The sequence below is a fragment of the Convolutriloba macropyga genome, unplaced genomic scaffold, assembly GCF_964194025.1.
Source record: "Convolutriloba macropyga unplaced genomic scaffold, txConMacr16.3 SCAFFOLD_1876, whole genome shotgun sequence".
Taxonomy (NCBI): Eukaryota; Metazoa; Xenacoelomorpha; order Acoela; family Convolutidae; genus Convolutriloba; species Convolutriloba macropyga.
Genome location: NW_027449255.1, coordinates 2870 through 25512, shown reverse-complemented (window position 1 = coordinate 25512; position 22643 = coordinate 2870). Strand labels below are relative to the sequence as shown.

At 36.1% G+C, this 22643-nt stretch overlaps 1 protein-coding gene across 1 annotated transcript in view; it reads right to left on the bottom strand.

The window, feature by feature from the left end:
- LOC142354906 (uncharacterized) overlaps positions 1-21751 on the bottom strand; it is a 33260-nt gene extending 11509 nt beyond the window's left edge. Inside the window, exons 1-4 of the mRNA XM_075407241.1 lie at positions 21720-21751; positions 21161-21410; positions 16223-16386; positions 1180-1330 (exon numbers count right to left, since the gene is read on the bottom strand). Of these exons, the coding sequence (XP_075263356.1) occupies positions 1180-1330; positions 16223-16386; positions 21161-21410; positions 21720-21751 (597 nt within the window). The remainder of the gene's footprint in view (positions 1-1179; positions 1331-16222; positions 16387-21160; positions 21411-21719) is intronic.
- Between the last annotated feature and the right edge of the window lie 892 nt (positions 21752-22643).

Below are 22643 nucleotides of genomic sequence, written 5' to 3'. Positions count from 1 at the left end.
TATTCAGTTGTTCTCCCTTCCGCAATTTTGATTTATTATTCTGTAAAAGGAATGCAGATTTTTGATAGATTGGTGGTTCTTCTGAATAGCAAAGGATGAGGGAGATAGATGATGCCTACGTTTTTGCAAAATTGATTATGAAAATTGCACATAAAATTTGAAGCACAAATTCAGACTCATAAAAAGAAATTTGCTTAGCTCATGATTTGAAAATAGCTCGACTCATGCTTTTTTGTTGATTATTTTGAGTCGATCCAAAGTCGAGCAGAACATTTGAACCAAGCTAAAAGCCATCATGGCTAATTTGAGTTCGCCAGAATTCCAGAAGCAAGTTCAATGTAAAATCTAGATGCAAAATTTGAGTTCAGGGGAAGTCCAGAATAACAAAATTAGTCAAATTAAGTTCCACAAGCAAAAAAGGGTCAAGCTGAAGTCAAGATAACCAAGTCGATCTAAAGTTCTTTTATAGGCATTTTGGTCGAGCACCCTATTTTCATAATTCGAGGCCTGAGCCAGGTAAACGCCGTACAATCACACATTGAGACTCTACATAGTAAGTCCAGTTCAATTGGATCTATTCTACACCGCAATGTTTTTATTACTGCCAGTGGAGTTATATAGCACGGTACTTTGTAAAAAAAAGCACTTGAACCAGGTGGCGTAAAATTTACATGTCCACCAAGCTGGGGTCCAAAACAGAATAGTTCGGTCCAATTTTGAGGAAATCGGATAAAATTTTTTGGAGAACTGTTTCCTTTACCCCACCCCGAAAACTTTACCCCTCCCTTTACAGAGGACCATTACATCTCGATAAACAAAAAAGGCGCTTGGGGGTTGCGAATGCCATGCAACCCAAACAAAAAGTTCGCTTATATGTTGCTGCATTGTTCATGGCCTGAATACCACGTAAGATTAGCCATTAAAACTAATGTACGTTGTATAAATCAGGTATATTTGATCATTTTCGGCTCTGCAAACGAAACAGTTACGATTCGAGCTTAATAGACCAATTAAGCGTATTCAATTCGAGTTAATTGAATAATGTCTAACAAAAATCTTTTCCATTATTCATTTTTGTTATTTAGGGGCGTAAATTTGATCCCTGTATTACGACCGAATTAGGAAAATAACTTTCTTTGGATGGCAAAATATTCCAACCTCGCTCCGTAGAATACTCACGAAGGCTCCGTAGAACCTGTAGATTTGGACAACTCCTTCAGGTGACATTCGGATCCCATCGTACGTGAATTTTGTTCTAGCGGCTACCAACACAAAGGGCGACGATTGGGACATTATCAGGCCCTGGTCCAATTTCATAGATATCTTGTACCTAATCAAACAGAGAGGAGTATACCATGTAGATTTTCATAGAGCAATCAATGACTAGTGTTGTTCTCTGTCGTCCCTAGTGGTCGTTGAATCAAAAAACTTGCAAGAATCTTGCAAAGTTTTGAATCAGCTTTCAAGATTCTTGCAAGTTTTAAATTCACTCATCACTAGGGGTAACATAAGCACTAGCAACATTTTTTTTTCAAAAACTGCTTTCCTAAATTGAAAGTTTATCCTTAACACGCCGCCATTTTGAAAATTTGAAGTTTGTACGGCTTTTTTGTGTAGCTGCCTCAAACTTTGTTTGTTCATCCTGAAGTTATTTTACCTTTCAATAGTTTTCCGAACTTTAACCAAAGAGCTAGATGATTCTGTGCGTGGGCACAAAAATTCCAACATTGGCATTTCAAAATTAAGAAAACTTAAAGTTCGTTTGTAAACAAGAAAGACACATATTTACTAGATTTCTATTCGATTGAGTCCTCAAAAACCGCATGTCCTAACATGGTTTTTCATAATGCTTTCAATATAAACTGCGTGGTATGTTTTCTTCTAGATTTCTTAAAATTTGACTTTTCTACAAAATAAGAAAAACGCAGAAATCTGTCGATAGAAGCAACAATTTGACAAAAATTGAATTTGAAAATTCTCCTATCTGAATTGCAAAACACGAATACTATCAAAACAACCCAAAAGCATCTCGCTTTGTTTTTTTAACATGAATGGATTGCGTTTTTGCACAATACATTATTGTTTATAAACTCAAACTGTCACAACTCTGATTGTTTACGGCAAAAAAAAACAATTGTGAAAGAAAACTGGCAGCAAATTGAGATTTTAAAAAAGATTAAAAAATCAGTCGCGAATTTTAATGATCACCTTATTCAAATCTTACATCAACAGTAAAGAGGAAAAACAAACCGCATAACCAAAATTTATTTCTTTAATTAATAGAAGTGGTTGAGAGCATCTAAAAAAAACAATTTAATAGCACATATAAGTTTTTTTCTAAACCATTTTTTCAATTATTTTCTTCTTTTTACTCCAAAGTTGATCTGAAAAACTTTGAAACAACCAAAATTAAAAAACAAACCCAAAGTCGAACTGATTCTTCGGAAAAACTTGATTATAAACTTGTTCAACGTCAATTTTCCTAAAAAAAAAATTTTCATTTGGCCAATCTGCAAGCCAACAGGAATCAACTTTGATTTTTTTGCATAGACGGCAAAAAGGGAGCAAAAAGTTTTATAACTTTTCAGAACTATAATAACTAAAAATTACTTTTATCGCCCACAAGAAAACTTCGATGTCTGCAACTCTTTCAAGTACAGCCACAAATTTTAAAACGGTTTTCAAAGTTTACAAAACGAAATGTAAACATACCCAGCAGATGGCTAAAAAATAGCCGCCGTTGATTCCAATAAGCATGATTGGGATTGAAAGAATAAAAGATCTTGAAAAAAGAAAGATTTTTGTACAAAAACACTTTTTAAGTCCAATTTATTTTGCTGGAAATTCGTAGTTGAACATACTTCTGTTTCTTAGAGAGAGGCTACAGGGCTACTACCAATACCAATAAGCATTAGAGATGGCAACTAATACTTATAGGAACGACGTTCAATTAGCGGGCATATAAAATTGGGTTTTATGGATTTATCCCGTTTCTGTTTCTGACTTCATTTTTTTTATACTGACTCTGTTCATTTTGAATTGCTTTGCTGAGCAACTGATGTTCAAAATCACTTTTAGCAGAATGAGAGAAGAGAGATACTAGACTAGATAAGTCAAAAAAATTTCTCTCAAAATGTTGAAACAGCGGCAAAATGAGGTAAAGCGAAACATTTTTTGGTTCGACGAAGTAAAAAAAAAACATAGCAGGACAAGTCCTGAAATACAATTCAAAAAATTTAATGAAAAACTTAAAAGTACTCTACCTGAACAGCAGATCAACATAGCAATGCCAGACAAATTACAAACAAAATCATTTAAAAAAATTGAGAATCTAAAACAATCAAACAAACTGAACAAAAATAAACTCACTGCTAAAACTCTTGAAGCTTTTACCCCCAAGGCAAAATTTGATCACCTTAAAAATACCTATTTAAAAAACATGTTCAAAACCAATTTCTTTTTCTGAAATCGGTCCAGTATTATATCTACAAGTGCTGAACAAAATTCACTGGCCCTTGATGATCTATTAACTCGAAAACTACCGAAAAACTAAAAAAATATATTAAATCATTTGCAAATTTTAATGAAATGTTGCTGAAAATTGTGATATTGATAGCTTCAGAATCAATTCTGTGTCTCTAGAGGCTATCCAGTAACAAAATGCCAAGCCTTTATAAAATCATTGGTACAAAGATCGATAGGCAATAATCGATGGACAACTGTTTTGAAAAAAAATTTGATAAAAATGCGAATTTTATCAGAAAATTTCTAAAAATCGAAAGATTAAAGTGTTGAAAACAAATCCATTGAAACTGAAAACCATGCAGTTTTTTTAATCAGAACGTGGAATGATAATTTTTATCAGACCGTAGAATGAAGTAGTTTTCTGGCACTTGAGAATGGATAATTATCAAATATTGGAAAAAACTTTAGGAAACCTTAAAAAAATTGCAGATATTGTCAAAAAATGCACAAAGTCGAGACGTTAAGATTTTGAAAACCAATCCAATGTTAGTAGAAACTATGCAGTGCTTTATTATCAAACCCTACAGGAGATTCCTTGGCCCCTGAAACCGGAAAAACTTTAAAAAATGATAAAAATTTTCAAAAATCTTGAAAAAATTGCAAAAATTAGTAACAATTTGCGTGTTTGTCTTTGTAGTACCAAAACATATTGATCAAAAAATGGCCATAACAAGTAATTTTGTCTCGCAAAAGCCCATCATCAACGTTTAAAAACTTCAACCTAAGACTAATCAAACAAAAAGCTCAAAAAAATCACAAAAAATTTGAAAAATTGCACAATTTTGAGCCCAAAAACTCCTAAAAATCGTTTAACCTTAGATTAAGGCCATTTTAGCAGCTGCACCACTCTAAGCACTTGAAGGACTACTAAAGCCCATTTTGGGCCTCTAATGAAACTTAATGCCCGCAGGGCTTTACCTGTTTATCCCGTTTTGAATGATCAAAGTCAATGAAAAATGTGTGAACACATCTTTAAAAAAAACACAGCGCCCCAATACAATTCAAATTCTTTGAATTGTAAAAAAAATAGGAGCGCTATAATAGCCGGCTGAGAAGATGAGGGCGGCTATTAAAAAACTAAAGGAAACCTGTTTTGATATTCTGAACACCGCCTAAGTCTGTCAAAGACTGTAAACTAGCAAAAAATGGATGACCATACATGCATTAAGGGACCCTTAAGTCAAAATGGATAATAACTGGAAAAAAATGAATATTTAATAACAACAGGAGGTATTGTGTGTTTGCACATAGTGTTACGCGCCTGCATATCCTAATTTTTGTCCGAATTGCGTCCAAATCAAGCAGAGACAAAAAATCCATTATTAAAGTCGTTAATTATTTGTAATGTAAAACCTAACGAACTCTAAGAGAATGACAGTCATGCATAATTCAAGTTAAATTTTTCAAATTTTGTTCTAATACAATTTCTCGTCGAAAAAATATCAGGTGAACATGCGATAACAATCAGCAAAACTCAGCACAAAAATCCAGCTAACGAGTTGATGAAGTCACCGAAATTTACAAACTTTGACTGCTCGGCTTGTTATCAGATGGTCGCAATAAAGAAGATGACGAATTGAAAGAAGATAAAAGGAAAAGTACTTCAACACAACCAAAAGAAATGAACAAACTTGCCTTCAGCCAGCCTAATTAGAAAAACAGAGTGATAATCAGCGAAGTCTCTACCAAAACACAAAAGCAAAACAAAGAAAAAAATTCTTTGAAACAATCTTTATTCTTATTTTTTGAAAGATACGGAGATTCTTGAGTCATCAGGGTTTTTATTGGTGTTCAGACGTTTAAAATTGAAAATTAGTTTGTGTCCGAGTAAAGAGAAATGACGAGTGCTTTTTGAAAAAAATTGGTGTCAGAGTAGCTCAAATTGCTAAATTCAAAACGAAATTGTAAAAAAAATAATCTAAACTCTACTACGGGGCCTGCAGAATTTTCATTACTGAGACTGGATAAAAATAAAACAAAAAATTAATTAACTTGCGCGCACTCAAATAATAAGTTAAATTTATTCGGAACAATTTATGCCAGTTGAGAAAACCATTAGATATGGGCTGCAATTTTCAATAAGATTCAGCTACGTTACACTAGGGCGCAATTGAGACCTGTTTGTTCACGCGACGTTCTGACAAAACCAAAAGACAATAACAGGCAAAAATCAAAAAAAAAACAAGGCGGCTCGGTAATGTGCGATCGCACATAAGGTTCCGACCGCGCTCATCCACAATTTTGGCATAAATGTTTACCAAATGAGGAACAGATGGAAAAACACAAAAAATTCAAGTAATTTTAAAAAAAACTGGTGTATGAACGAAAAGATAGTCTCCAAAGCACATAACTCAGTGAAGTAAACAATGGTGCATTAGATTGATGAGATATGCCGATAATAAGAAAGCGAGCGAAGACGAACGGAAAATCAAACAACAACAACAAACATTAATTACATCAAAAAATTTATGTCCGTTTTAAAAAACAGAACTTAATAACAAAGTCAAAATAGCTGAATAGATAAAACTGAAAATAAACAAAATAACTTGTAAATAACCAGAAAAAAATGGTTATTCACAAGTTCATAATAAAGCTTGGTAACAATTAGACAAAAAAGAACAGAAACTATAAAGTTAGAAAAATCGCTGATATTTTTTTTTTAAAAAACAATTAATTTCAAAGTAATGAAACCATTAGGAATCAACCGAAATATCCCATAGGTTTACAATTACCACTGCTTCTATAGAAGGGAATTAAGAACGCTTGATGTTCAGTTTTTTCTGCAGTTACAAAAAGAACAACAAATAGACAACAAGCTAAAAATCAATTAAAACTCCCCGGAAAATGCTTTGGAAGCCTTAAAGCCATACTTTGGCCCCGAAAATATTTTTGATTGCGCTTTCGTCAAACACTTTGTATTATGTGGCCGCTCATTAAAGAAAATAAGCAATAATTGGACAAAAAAGAAAAAAAATGCAAATTTATGTAATACTTGTTTTTTTTTTCGAAAAAAAACTATTTCCAAAGACATAAAAGCCATAAATTACAAGATGAAAAATTTGAACAGGTTCGTCCATTCTTCCAAAGGAAGCCCTTGAGACCTGAACTTATCCAGAATATTTCTCTTACGTCTACAAAAAGAACGTCAAATATGACAAAAATCAAAAATTCGTTTACTTTTTGTGAAAAACCCGTGTGGAAGCCAGTAAAGTCATAACGAATTCTCTTAAAACATTAGATTTTGTGACAGCAATCCCTTTTGACACCTACCCTTGACAAAATTAATGTCATCTTTAACCTTTAATTAACGAGACCAGGCAGCAAACAGACAATAAAAGGAACAAAATTGCGAAGTTGAAATGTTTTTTTTTTCATTTTTGGAAAACAATTGTTTTCAAAGTCATGAAGCCATTATCTATCTTCTAATATCAGAACATAGGCTCATCTACTCTTCCAGGAAAAGCCAATCAAACGTGGTCATTGTACAGGAAAAAAATACGACTAAAAAGACAAATTAAAAAGGACAGTTAAAGACGAAATTAAAAAATTCAATTAAATTCTTCGAGAAAGTACTGTCGAAGCGGAAAAGAACCACAATCTATATCTTTAAAGATTTAAACAATATCAATTGTGCTTTATTTTCAACGCGAAAAATTTGATATATGAATTGACAATAACCTGATAATTTGACAAAACTAGAAAACATGAAAAATGGGCAAATACCTAAAAATTAAAAACCAATTGTGAAATCTAGTAGTATCAAAGCCAGAATACCATAACTTAAGGCGTAAAACCGCAATAAATACTAAATTTGAATTCAGCAGAAAGAAGGAGCACTCTTTGATTGCTGACACTAAGCTACAAGTTGACCAAATTAAGAGAAAAATGGAGGCAAATTTCAATAAGCAATTTTTTATTTAAAAATCAAACATTTTAAAAGTCAAAACGACCATAAGATTTCAAGCAATTAACTAGATAAAAAATTTCAAGCCAGTTAGGAAGCCAATAGGACCTATCACTAGTGAGCTTTGATTTAAAATGTTCTAATATTTAATTAAAACAAAAGAGTTCAATTTTATTTTATAAAAACCCGACTGACGACAATCCGAATTATTTTTTGATTGTAACGGTCCCAGATTGGTACAGAACTAGTCCTGCTTATGCTGACTACCCATTAGGAATGTTTAATGTTTGGAAAGTCATTGATAAAGATGTTTTGTTAGTAAAAACAATCAAAAATAAATGCTGCGGTTTTGAAAATCAACGAATAAAGTTTGCAAAAATCGGCAAAATTTTATTTACAGAGCACTCTCAACCAAAGTGGTATTAGCCTCCTTTTCAGTTTACAAAGATTGTGTTAGTGTTGTTTGGTGGTGCACTTCTTGCAAATTTAAACAGAGTGGACTAAAGGAACTTATTTCGTGCTGTTTTTGATGAAAAAGTCTGAATTTTGTGAAATATTTAGCCAGAATTTGTGACAAAAAGATTCAATGAAAATAGCCGACAATACATTTTGTCTTTAAACATAAAATCAACAACATTTTCTTGAAAAATTTTATTCAATGTTATCAAAATTGGCGAAATTTTGGTCAAAAATTCCAAAAAAAAGGTGAATGAAATCAACGGAATTCACTCTATTTTGTCGAAAGTTTAAACCTCGATAACTCCCTGTAAGAAACGAAACTCAAAAAAATCTTTTTAATTCCATATTCTGCGCTGGACAGGCTTTCTAATGATACCAGTCTCAACTCTCTACGATGAATATATCGATCGGCCAAAATTGACTGAACAAAAAAGAGCCCATTTGAGTATATAGTTCCTTCCCCCCCCCCCTCAAGAGGGGTCGGAACAATAAGTTTTTGAGAACACATGGTGACAAAGGCGTAGGAACCAAAAGATATCGTGAAAAACTGTAAACGCCAAATACAACTGTTTATTTCCCGCTCAAAATCTGTTGGAGTTATGGGCATTGAAAATAGCTACCACAAAACTTTTCATTAATAGGGTATAAGAAATTTACAAAAATTTAATGAAATCAGATGGCATAAAAATTAACACACATTTTTTATGCCCCATATACCTTTGATAATTGGCGGAAATGTTTCAAAACTTGGACTGCTCCCTTTTTTTACTTTTTTTGCGATGCGAGGAGACTAAGGGTACGACTACACATGGATTCCTCATTGACATCGAATAGCAGTAAAAAAAGCGAACAGACCTTACAAAAATAAAACAACTTCGAAAAACAAACTCATACTTTGTAACCAAAATCGTTCTGAAATGCAATCTTAAGCAGATGTAATTAATAAGTAATAACGGACAATACGCTGCTGAAATATAGTTTTTGATGGTCGACATGGCACATGACCCAACAAATACGAAAATCACAAAATAGTCAACCGGAAAAGCACGTATCTGAAAAAAAAATAGGATTTCCGTTTTTTTGTTCTCAAAAAGTAGCGATTTGAAACCTGAACCAAATATATATTGTGCAAATTTACATTTCGTGTCATCAAAAACTATACATCAAGTTTAATTGAGAGTCAATGAGACACAAAACAACGAGAGAAAATAAGAGGACAATAGGTGAATTGTTGGAAACAAAAGGATTCAATGTTGATAAAAACAAGTAATTATTAAAAACAAGCCGTTACAAAACGAGGAACATTCAAAATGCGGAAAATTGGTTAATCGGAAAATTTCCGTTTTCATTACTACTGCTGCGTGTTCTTACTACTACCTCTACATAAAACCGAAAATTGATTAGACACCAAATACGCACTCATTATCAAATATATATTTTTAACAAATAAACGGTTGAAAACAAATTCTTGCTTTTTCATTCCTACTGCTGCGTGAATAATTTTATTAATGCATTTGGTTTTCAATTGCAAGGAAAAAATCAAAAAAGTCTGGGAATAATTTTTAAAAAAAATCCAGGAGAAACACTGAAGTACCATCTAAACATACAAAGTCCAAAACCCTGACCCGAACAGCTTTTAGGTCTGTACTTCCGGGCAAAATGCGCTAAAAATGCAAAGCTTTTTGCCGTATTATTTATTTTTAAGAGGCTGAATTCTCAGGCATTCAGTGGAAAATTCAGTCAAAAAAGCGGAACAAACAGATTATTTGGGGCGAAAATAATTATTTGTAAGTAATTTTAAAATCGTGTCAGGACAAAACAGTGCCAGACGTAACAGGCCCAGATAAAACAGTCATAGACAAAATAGACCAATAAAAGCAGACAAAATAGTACCAAGTCAGTGCACCAGATACTTTTGCTATTGCGGTTGGGGGCTTATAAAGCACTTTAAACCTCAGGTTATTTATTGGGCAACTTTCAGTCTAAAACTTTTTGACGACGCGAAATATAAAACTGTGTTACAGAGTTAAGAAGTTTTTTGATTGATTTAACAAAAGGTTAAAGAAAGCAGCGAAACTTAGAGAATTTTTTTGCTCAGATAGAGAGAGAACAAGAAAGCGAGAGAGAGAGAGAGAGAAAGCGAGAGAGAGAGAGAGAAAGAGTGGCAGCCGGTTTAATGTGTATAGGTTAGATTTTTGGGTGGTTGTTTTTAATCCTATCAAAGGTCTTTATCTTGGTTTATTTTTAACCCTTTTTCGTTTAAACGGTTTGAGATTTTCTCATCGTTAATTTTTTTCACATGGGTTTCTTTAAGATAAACTAACAGATTACGTCCTGGTTTCCTCTTGAATACAAACGCTTTTAATACCCCTTTTACTTGTCAATTTTTACGATTGTGTTTTTTATTCGAAGTTTACATGAATGCTTAACGTTTCATCTTTCGGATTATTACACTGCCTTCTTCTTAAAGATTGTGCTTCCAGAGCTCCATTTCAGAGTTCAGTTAGCCTTCAGCTCTTTCAATTCAAAATTTATCGTAAGGTTCTCTTACATCTTCATACTCCATAATTCTTGTTGCTTGAAGTGTAATTTAGAATCGGTACCCACAAAACCCTTTGTAAGAGTAACAGACCATTGATAGTGTTTCGAAAAGCTTCTTGATTGTGCTCTTTCTTTACCTTGTGGCAAGACAAGAGGCTCATTTAAGCTTGGAGAACGACTGAGGGGGCTCTGTAAGTTTACTGCTTTAAGCTTCCTCTGTTGGATTTTATTCGACGTCGGTTGCGTCTTTACACTGCTTCATGGTTCACTAAATTTTTCCTTGGCATTCTCAAGCTCCCGAGCTATACGCTCACGCTCATCTAACAGGGGAACAAATTCCCTTATTTTACCTTGGGCTATGTTTGAAACGTCCTCGAAATACTTTTTTTAGCAGTTTAACCTGACTCCTAGAGGACTCTTACTGGTTACCAGCAGTTTTTAATAGCTCTTTGGTTTTCCGCAGCTGTTCACTCTGTCTTTGTCCTTCCAGCTTTAACTGAGAGGACTCCTCTTCAAGCCGAGCCCGAGCACTTGCCAGCATCGGAGATCTGTCCAAGATACAAATTGAAAAATTTTCGAATCACCACTTATTTATTACAGTAGTTCAGCGAGCCTGCTATTTATGTCACTAAAGAACATCGCAAACAAAATCAACAGTTTCCAGCAAAACTCAACTTTTATGACAATTCAAAGAACTTAGTTTAAAAGTGGGAGTGATTGACTCAAACAATAAGTTTCAAGCAGCATTAGAACACTTGATTCATTGCTCAGAAGCCGAGTTGAAAAAAAGAAACGTTAACGAGTTATAAAATGAGGTACCTTCAAAATGCGGAAAAATGGTTAATAGGAAAATTGCTTACATGCCAAATTCTCACCTTCTATTAAAAAAATTATTTAAAAAAATAAACAGTTGAAAAATTACTCTTCCGTTTTCATTTCTAATGCTGCGTGTTCTTACTACTAGCTTTACATAAAACGGAAAAACTGATTATACACCAAGTACACACTCTCTATCAGAAATATATTTTTAAATAAATAAACGGTCGAAAACATGTTTTTGCGTTTTCATTCCTACTGCTGCGTGAATAATATTATTAGTGCATTTGGTTTTTAATTGCAAGGAAAGAATCAAAAAATTGTGAGAATAATTTCAAAAACTAATTCAGGGGAAACACTGAAGTACCACCTAGACAAACAAAGTCCAAATCCCTGACTCGAACAGCTTTTAGGTCTGTACTTCAGGGCAAAATGCGCTAAAAATGCAAAGCTTTTTGCCGTATTATTTATTTTTAAGAGGCTAAATTCTCAGGCATTCAGTGGAAAATTCAGTCAAGAAAGCGGATCAAACATATTATTTGGGGCAAAAAGAATTAATTGTAAGGAATTTTAACATCGTGTCTGAACAAAACAGTGCCAGACAAATCAGGCCCAGAAAAAACAGTCATAGACAAAATAGACCAATAAAAGCAGACAAAATAGTATCAAGTCAGTGCATCATATACTTTTGCTAATGCGGTTGGGGGCTTATAAATCACTTTAAACCTCAGGTTAATTATTGGGCAACTTTCAGTCTTAAACTGTTTGACGACGCGAAATATAAAACTGTGTTACAGAGTTAAATTTTTTTATTGATTTAACAAGAGGTTAAAGAAAGCAGTGAAACTTTTTTTTGCTCAGATAGAGAGAGAACAAGAAAGCGAGAGAGAGAGAGAGAGAGAGAGAGAGAGAGAAAGAGAGAGAGACAGAGAGAGAGAGAGAAAGAGAGAGAGAGAGAGAAGGAGTGGCAGCCGATTTAATGTGTATAGGTTAGATTTTCGGGTGGTTGTTTTTAATCCTATAAAAGGTCTTTATCTTGGTTTATTTTTAACCCTGTATCGTTTAATCGGTTTGAGATTGTCTCATCGTTAAATTTTTTCACATGGGTTTCTGTAAGATAAACTAACAGATTACGTTCTGGTTTCCTCTTGAATACAAACGCTTTTAATACCCCTTTTAATTGTTAATTTTTTCGATTGTGTTTTTTATTCGAAGTTTAAATAATTGCTTAACACTTCATCTTGAGAATTATTACACTGCTTTCCTCTTAAAGATTGTGCTTGCAAAGGACTGTTTCAGAGTTCAGTTAGCCTTCAGCTCTTTCAATTTAAAATTTATCGTAAGGTTTTCTTACATCTTCATCCTCCATAATTCTTGTTGCTTGGAGTGTAATTTTGAATAAGTACCCACAAAACCCTTTGTCAGAATAACATACCAATTACAGTGTTTCAAAAAGCTTCCTTATTGTGCTCCCTCATGACCTTGTGGCAAAAAAAGAAGCTCATTTCAGCTTGGAGAACGACTGATGGGGCTCTGTAAGTTTACTGCTTTAGACTTCCTCTGTTGGATTTAATTCGACGTCTGTTGCGTCTTTACACTGCTTCATAGTTCACTAAATTTTTCTTGGCATGCTCCACCTCCCGAGCTATACACTCCCGCTCATCTAACAGGGGAACAAATTCCCTTATTTTACCTTGGGCTATGTTTGAAACGTCTTCGAAATACTTTTTTTAGCAGTTTAACCTGTCTCCTGTAGGACTCCTACTGGTTACCAGCACTTTCTAATAGCTCTTTGGTTCTCCGCAGCTGTTCAGTCAGTCTTTGTCCTTCCAGCTTTAACTTAGAGGACTCATCTTCAAGCCGAGCCCGAGCGCTTGCCAGCATCGGAGATCTGTCCGCGATATTGATAGGTTGAAGCTGCATCGGCAGTAAAAATTGTTTTTGTTGGACTTCACTCCGACAGCCCGAGAAGATAGTAGCAGTAGTCAACAATTTTTGGTTTGCTATTCCTACAAATTATAGATTACAAAGTTCCAATGTTTCACATTCTGTTATATTGCGCACAGAGTTCGATTTTTTTGCCTCTAAAAATACAATGTTTGTATCACTTTCAACCAAATCAACTGAGGTCTTTCTGGTTGTCATTCTTGTTCTCTAGAACATTGTCTGAGATAATGCAAAAGCCCTATTTCCCCCATTGGCAGTAATCGAATTGATGGTTAGATCCCTGCAGTCATCAAATTGATGGTTAGATCCCTGTCAGCAAGGCAGATTTGCTTTTCTTCACCGCCAAAGTAATTAAATATTAAGAGTTGATGCCACGGGTGATCGTATTTACTGCCCATATCAAATTACTCAAAGATCTCATGTTTATACAACTATCCATGTCCCAGTATTCTTCTCTCACTTTTATGTTTTTCTTCGAATGTTCTAAGTTTTGGCCGGTCTTGCTAACTTCAAGGGAGCATCGGTGAACTGCCCTTCCACTGTTGCAGAACTTGATCAATTGACGTTAACTCTCTAACTGTGCAGACCAGCGAGCCTCTCAATCAGTTGTCGTCCGCCATATTTATTCCTTGACCCACTTTACAATTGAAGTGAGTTCGGGTACAAGGACATAGATTTAATGGTTTGTGAAATTTGTATAAAACACTCTGGAAATGGATCCATGATTTTATCCCTTCTAAACTGTTGTCAGACGATACACATAACTGGTACCTCATCGGTACAGAACGAGTTTTGTACGAGACGGATGATAACATTAGCGCACTTATCGACATAAATTTCTCCTCCCACTCTTTCGGCGTGGAATCCAAGAGCACTTTGCTGATTTGAGGAGATTTGGTGTGAGTTTTTGTTTCTTGATATGCTTAAAATTATAGTTGTCAGCAATTTTTCTATATGACAGTTCAACAGCTCTATTTGTTTCAAATCTTCAAACCTGCATCGAAAATTCCAAATTAAGGGTTGACCACCGTGTGTGTCCTTGAGATCTTCATTAGATATATTGGTTGCTGAGAAATTACAGTCTGTGATCCTCAATGTATCGTTTGTGAAACATAAATTTCTATGGTTTGTTTCAAAAAGCTGAATAACTTCTATCTGTTTGTTTTCTTTTTCAACTTAACAACAAAACTTGTTGATCCGTCAAATTTGCACGTCAAATACATCTTCCTTCCGGTGTTGCCATCCTTTAGTGTTTTAGAGTCTGAAAATGTAGCTATCGTGAAAGTAACGACAAAAGAGTAACATCAAGATAAATGCTGAAATTTTCATGGGAACCTGATTTTATAAATCCAAGGAATGAACTGAAGGAACACGGTTATTTTTCTAGAACAGCTCTTTCTTGATCAAACAAATATTGTACTTAATTAAATGTGTCTCCTTGATATAAAAACGTCTGCTCTTGTTTAAGAGGGCCTTTAAAAACCATGTTCCTTCAGTTTTCTCCTTAGTTTCAATAAACCAGTTTCCCATGAAGATTTCAGCGTTTATAATGACATTAACGTTTTGATGCTTACCTTTTGGGTTGTTCCAGAGCACGGAGATGACACAATTGACCCGTTTTCATCTCTCAACTTCGATAAAGGTTTTTGATACTCTATGAAAAAATTTTAAGTCGGTTCGGCCAAAATTCATCTCATTACACATTCAGTGAACTCAAAGTCACCTAGACTCGATTCCCGGACTTTGTGTCCTTGCACTAGATTTTGGCAGACCCATTCCGTTATCCCGTAAAACGTAGGGTTTATTAGAGCATTTTTGTTAAGATATATAGCATCGTAATACTAAACACTTGTCTTTTAATTCTCCAATTTGTTGTGAAACATTCGAATTGCGTTCTCAAATCGTCTTTACAGGTAAGTCACACACCTCTTCTTGAGAGCTACTACAAGAGTCCCACCGGAGAAAATTTTTCCGAATTTTGAAAACAATGGATATATAATCCATAGACAATTAACAAATACAATCTAAGAGTTAAGCGTCTAAATGCATTGCTTCTATTGATATGAATTAAGACTAGGCCAAAGACATGGTTCAAAGTACATAGTTCGGCCAAGAAATTATATCGTAATAAGCTTAATATTTATTTTGTGACACACAACCAATTGAATGAATAAAGGAGTTTCTATTTAATTTGTGTGCTCATGTTTAACTCTAGGTTTAGTTGGGACTATTTTATCCTTGACTGTTTTGTCAAGGAAGATAATTCTTTTCGGGACTATTTTGTCTGTGACTGTTTTGTCTAATCACTTTTAAAATTTATTAGACTCATCAAATTTATAAAAGTCATCAAAATTTCATTAGGTTTTTATATTCTACTAACAAATTGTAAAATTGAGGAAAATTTGAACAAAAACAAAGGAATACAGCAGAGTTTTAATCTAGCAATCGTTAACAATGTGAACGTAAACAAAGGAAATCACTTTTAAATATGATCTGCTCTTGATTGGCATCTTAATGATACCACTCACGTATTTCTACGTCTCAAACTTGTCAGTCGGCCAAAATTTACTGAACAAAAAAATCCAGTTGAGCATATAGTTCCTCATCCAGATTAAGTGGAGCATATAGTTCCTCATCCAAGTTACTATTATCAGAAGAGCCTTACGATCAAGCGCCCCTACCAAGATGATCATAGTTACTATTTCAGTAATTTGTAGAACCTTCGTACAAAAGCAATGTAAAATGTAACACCAATTCAAATGTTTTAATATAGTATAAATTGCTACTAATACACACTATTTTACTATTGCTACTAGTATAATTGTATCAGTACATACCAATTCGTGTAATTGTTCCTTATTGCTTGCCAAAATATTAGACCACAATTTATCCCAGAAAAGAATACCCTCTTTACATGTATTAAGATACGTTTTGTGGAATTAGGCAGGTGAAATGAACCAAATGTCCGCTTTCGTTTTTGTAGTGGCGCTGGTTGTTTAATAATGTTAAAGGCAACAAGAAAAGTAGTACTGATGGTCTAGTAGTGAAACGAAGCCATATTCTCGGTCTGAGTAAGCACCCTGTAGCACCCAGTATTCTTGCAGGCAGGCAATCCCAGTTTCCTCGATGTTCAAGGGATCCAGCCAGGCGTGGTTAAATCTAGTTTTCACAAGAAGAACACCCTTTAGCTCTTCCTGAAAGAGTTATAGTGTGAATAACATAGCGCGTAAATTGTCATATATAATCAGAAAAAAGCACTGTTAAGTCCTGTAAAAAAAAGATAACTAAAAACTAGCATGGCGGTATCTAATTGTATTTTTCAGTCTATCTATTGCCTAGCGTTCAAAGAAATCATCAAGTGCTTCAAGAAAAATTGCTTTCTCAAAAATCTTTATTTAACTTAAATGCGCTGGCTTTCAGACAGAGATTATCCTTAAAGTGAGTTAGATATAAAGAAGAAAAATTCATTTTCTGGAAATGCCAACCAGAAGATCAGAGCACACACTGAACTACCATCTTAGCATTTCTCTAATGAAAAATTGAATACTCAATACAATTTCATTTCTATATTTTTGATTACTAATGAATATCTGTTTCAACGCTTTTGTTGATTATGTATAGCTTTTTGAATCCAAACGGATACAAAATTGTTGTTGTGGAAGTTACAATTCTTGCGATTTTTTTAGTGCACGTGATAATTCTCATTTTTGTTGGGACCTTGAAAGTTCTTCTGACCTTGAACACTTCCCTGCCTCCTTGAACTCGTTCAATTGCAAAGTCTCTGGGCTCTCATTTGCGTGTACAGTTGAGGGTTCAAAGAAGATGATTTTGTTGATACTGACAACATGGTTTGTATGAAAATCGAACAAAAAGTTATGTTTCATAGAACACTGCTTCTGTACATTTTGTCGATGGTGTGATCAAACTAATTGAGAGTCTTCTGGGTTTTTATTCATTGCTAGTTCAACTAATCTGCTCCACGATCTTCTGGTTCTTCTCGAAGAAAGAGTTTGAGGCAACTGACTCGTCCGATGTAAACTCCGGTTTGTGTTTTCTCTTGAACAACACGATCAAGGTTGTCATTAACTTCAAATTTCTGTGCTACACGAGCAAGCGGGGGGGACTGTTGTCTTCTTTGACGATCACGGTATACTCCATGGCTGATTCTAAGTTGTCTGTCCTCCATTTGTTGCGCTGCTGCAATTAAGATAAGAATTGGACACTCCATTTCATCCAGAACTGTTGAATCATTTTTGTCAATGTTTCTCCAATTTCGTGACAAGGTGTTGTTCTTTGGTGTTGTTCTGTGGCTCGGGTCAAGCTATGATGGGTGAAATTTTCAGGGGTTAGACCTAGGGGATCTTTTATGTTGGTTGATGGCACTCTTAGAGGGCGAGAATTGAGGATGATCTCAATTCTCGCCTTCTGATGATGAAATGTTCAGGGGTTAGACCTAGGGGATCATTGATGTTGGTTGGTGGCCCTATTAGAGGCCGAGAATTGAGGATGATCTCAATTCTCGCCTTCTGATGATGAAATGTTCAGGGGTTAGACCTAGGAGATCATTGATGTTGGTTGGTGGCCCTCTTAGAAAAGCGAGAATTGGGGATGGCCTCAATTGGGGTCAGAAGAGTTATGAAACCACTGGTTGATAACTTAGCCAATCCAACTGCTCTGTAAAGATGGCGCTTCATAGGTTTAACTGCTGCTTCTTATATTTCTCCAAAATGTGACGTCTTAGGTGATATCATGAACCAATCAATGTGATTTTGGCTTGCAAAATTGTTGATATGATCATTTAACTCTTCATCTTGAAGAAGTAGTCTGAATTCGAGTTCCCCTCGGGCTGCACTTACCGCTGTCGAATTGCCACTGTAAATTGATTGGGGAGTATCGTATCTTCCTGTGAATCACTTGAGGTTATCGAGGCAGTTTTCTGTGGTTAGATTTCCTACTGGCTCTAAATTTATTGCGTTTGTGTTGAAACAAATGAGTATATCTGATTATGATTTTTGCAGTTTCTTTAAAGATTTTTTGTATAACATGGTCCATAATAACCCCTCCCAGTGAACTGGAAGGTAAAAACTATTTGTTCTACTGGCAGATCTGCCATAAATGGCTGGCGTATGCGGGCGTCAAATCGTATGCATTGCAGCAGTTGTGAATAAGTTTCGTAACGCTGGCAATTCCTCCAGAACCCAAACGGTTTCTCGTAATGCAAAAGCGTCATCTGGGGTCCACTGTGAAGGTTTTTCAAATGACTTTCTCGGATGAGTAACCCGGCTAGCGGAGATATTTTTGGAATTATTATGGGAATCTTGTTGTCCATGCTATATGTAGAACTTTCAAGATGACCGGATGACGGCGTTGTCTTCGTCGAAGAATGGGGAGAGGCTGAGTAAACGACTGTTTTTCTTGATGCGCTTGCAGGATGCGTCAACTGGTAGGCTTGAGGTTGAGGCTTCTGGTGCTGTTGATCCTTTTATACACCTGAATTCCGCAGAAAACGTTTTTGCATGATGCTGTAAAGGGCTATTCTTGCTGAACGGAGATTTGATGGGCAAAGTTGATGAGAAACATCATATTGTCTTTTTGTTGTTATGAGGTGTCTCGTCTTAACTGTTGATAGAAACTTTGTTTGCGGCGACGAAAGATTTGCTGATATAGCAGATGTTGATGAGCAGATGTTGTTTGTTTGGGTTTTAATAACCGTACAACTTATGAAGATCGCCTGGTGTTGGAAGAAAATTGTTGAATGGTGGAACTAAGTTTATCGGTGTTGACTGGATTCAGTGGTTGTTGGCAGAAGTCTTTTCAAACAGTGCGTAGAGTAGTCTTCAATTGACTTTGCATGCTCGACAGGGAGAGGGGCTACGGTTGCAAATCTTTTGCTTCCTGGCAGCGGGGATAAAAGATTGGCTGTAGGGATTGGTATTCACGGCTGCTCTGAAGAAAGGGCTGTAGTTGTTGTGAATCGTCCTCAACCAAGTGAATAGATGAGTTTTGACAGCAGACGTTCTGCCTATGAGATGGCTGTCCTGATTGTTGTTGAAGAAATCCAAATCTTCGCATAAATTTTCCTGATTGTTTGTTACCAACAATTTTTTTGTGAATTTTCTTAAAGATTGGTCTCCAGCTTTCATCATGTGTTGTGGATGGTGATGACCTCGGTCTTTTTCAGAAGACTTGAGTTAAACTATTCCGTGCTGCTCTTTTTTGCAATCCGCGTTTTGTCTTTTGATAAAAATTTGAGCAATCAAATGCTGGTTGCGACCGACCGTGATTGTTGCTTGATCTTCTTCTCAATCGTTCTTCTAGTCATTCAGTGAATAGTTTGACATCAGCAAAGACTCTTAGAAGTCGATGTATTGATGACTGTCTGCTGATATGATCCAATATACTGTTGTCTCGTTGCTGAGGCGGCATTACTAGCGAAAGTTGGGCTGATAATTTTACTTCGGCTAAAGCGTCAGTTGAGGCGTTATGAAGAGGTGTAACATCCACTGAAGGCCAAGACTGCTCGTCTTGACACAAACCATTGGGTCCTTTTCACCAAAGTGGTTTAGAGGTTTGTCGGATGAAATTCCTCGTGATCCGCAATCAGTTGCATTTTCTTCTGTTGGTAAAAGCTTCCAATTCTCCGGCCGAATGATGCTCGGAATTTTGGCAATTCGGTTAGCAACGAGAATCTTCCATATCTAAGGATATCCTTAATCCGGGCGATGGTCACCTGTGAATCCGTCCGAGTAAAGACTCTGAGATCGGGAAAAGGGCTGTCATTGATAGCTTATTTTAATGCTTGAGACAATTTTGCTCCAAAAAGTGCTGCATAGAGTTTTTAACGTGGAACACAAAGTTTTTATTAGGACATCGGGTGTTTGGCTGTTAGCCTTAGTGTGTACACTCGGTCGTCGAATTGCTCTCGTAAGTAGACAACTGCTGCATCTGCTGTGTTTCAGGCGTCACAAAACACATGAGGCTCCAAAGATGACCAAAAAGGTGCTGCATAAACTCGTCGTTCAAGTTTGATCTTCTCAAGTTCTTTGAGTTGATGTCAAAATCTTCCTTATTGTTCTCGAATGTTTAACGATAGAGTTTCGTCCCAGGTAAACTTGTCCATCCAAGGAATTTGCAAGAAAGATCGGAACTGAATTGTTGTTGGTGACAAATTTCCGAGTGGGTCAAACAACTTTGTAACTTCCGGTAATATTTTCTTTTTGTGTTGGCCAGGCAAACTGTGATAATCAAGTGATCTGAAATAGGGCTCCACTTCATTCCAAGGGTTTTAACTGTGTAATCGTTGCTGTTGTTTTCTTTTCGTCTGATACTTCTTGAAAACTGAAAGGAAATGGCTCAACAAGTGACAAAACGATTGATGTCCTTTTTTTCTATTTCAAATCAAGCTGTTTTCAGTGTTGCGATGATATCAACTTTCAGTTGAGCGTTGTGCTCTACATCTAAGGCTTCTGTCAGCAAACTGTCGACATACATGTCTTTAATAAGGCGGAAGTTGCTGTTAGTGCGACTGTCAGCTAAGGCTTTGAGGGGTCTAATTGAATAGTACTAAGCTGATGTTATTCCATAGGATGCTTTTGTCATTCTGTATTTTTTCACCTCTGTCATGTTGATTTTTCCGAAAAACCCTGTGAAAATCCTGGTCTTCACCTTCAAGTTTAATATGTCTGTACATCTTGGCTATGTGGGCAGAAAGCGCTACTTGATGAAACCGAAATAGAATCAGAGTTCCAAACAGCTCCCTTTGAACTTGAGTGCCAACCATCAGATGGTCGTTTGAAGATACTCAACTGGCTGAGGCGTCCAATACGACTCTCAGTTTAGTTTTGCTGCTGACGTCTTTGATGACACCATGATGTGACAATTAGAAACAATTTGTAGCAGGCATTTGAAGTTTATTTCTGAGAACTTCTTCCATATGTCCAATTTGAATGAATTCGTGAATGAACTGACTATATCTGTTGTATATATCTGGTTGTTTTCCAGTCGGAAGATGAGGCTCCCTAGTCTTCTCTTCGCTTGCTGGTACGAGTCACTCATGGATTTGGCGTCTTCTTTGAAAGGGATTTTCACAACGAATCTTCCCGCTGAGTTGCGTCGGGTGGTACCTTTAAAGTGATCTTCGCACTTCTGTTCGTCTGATGTCCACTGTGTTGTTGTCGGAATTTCTTCATTTCCCAATACGGCTGTAAATTTTCTGGTTCTGAACATATGAAGAAAGACTAATAAAATCTCACGCCCGATCACGAGCTAAACAAAAAAAGATAGGCGGAAGCTAAGTTGGCTTTTGAGTCTACATTATTCTGTTGTCTCTAAACATCAACTGTTCATAATGTCCTGCTCAACTTCTCAAGTCTACCGTGGTTGGCTGATTGATGTTTGGGTCCACAAGATTAAAGTCATGAGGTTTTGTCCAATCACTGACATTTACATGGTGCGAGGGCAGGTTGCTGGCCAATCTTGATAAGACCGTTGCTCTGATGAAGTTTATTGATGCTTTGCAGTTACTGACTTCTTGAACTCCGAGTCCAAAGGCTCGGCCATCGGTTTTTTGTTTTTTCAGTCCCAGGTCTTGTACCGCATCTTATTTGATGAAGTTGCTTTGGGATCCTGTGTCTAGAATGGCTCTCAGTTCAGGTATTTTTCCGTTGTTGTCAAGTGGTACGGTTGTGGTGGGAATAAATACTTCTTCTTATTCTTCTTCTTCACTCTTCGACTGTGCTGCGTCCGTAATTTTTTTTGCTTTTGCTGATTGCTTTCGATGCTTGACTGCTTGCTTCTTGTGGTGACGAGCCGTTGGCGCTGTTCAAGCTGTCCTTGGGTGTTTTTGGCTTCCAATTGCAAAAGGCTGTTAAGCTTTCATTTACACTTCTTGCAAGCTGAACTATAGCATTGTTCACTTTGATGTCCAGGGATTGGGCAGTTGAAGCGAAGTCCCTTTGTGTTGATCAACAGAGCATGGTCCTTTCCTCAAAGTGCCTTGAATATTTAGCATTGTTAAGTGTTGTTGTTTTCGTCGAAGCATTCACACATTTTAGTCAATGATGTGGCTTAATGAGAATGAAATTAAAGCTGTGGGCTGCATGTAGGCTTTTTGTCAATGGTTGTTGCTGACTACTACGTGGCTGCTTCAGAGGTGCGTGTATCTTCTTCCACGAAAATTTCCATATCAAGATAATGTTGGGGGTTTCTTCCTGGTAACGAAAGTCCCAACATTTTCTCGTTTCAGCTGGCACTTTCTCTGCAATGAGGCACACGATGTCCTGATCGTCTACTGGCTTTCCAAGGTCGCTGAGCGCTCATCTTGCGTCTTCGACTGCCTCCGTGAGATCTCTAAGTGCCTTTGGGTTTGAATTTGTTCCCGGTATCTGTGGAAATATTGCGTAAACATGGGCAGGTAATATCAGACGTTTGTTGTCATATCAGTTCCTCAGGA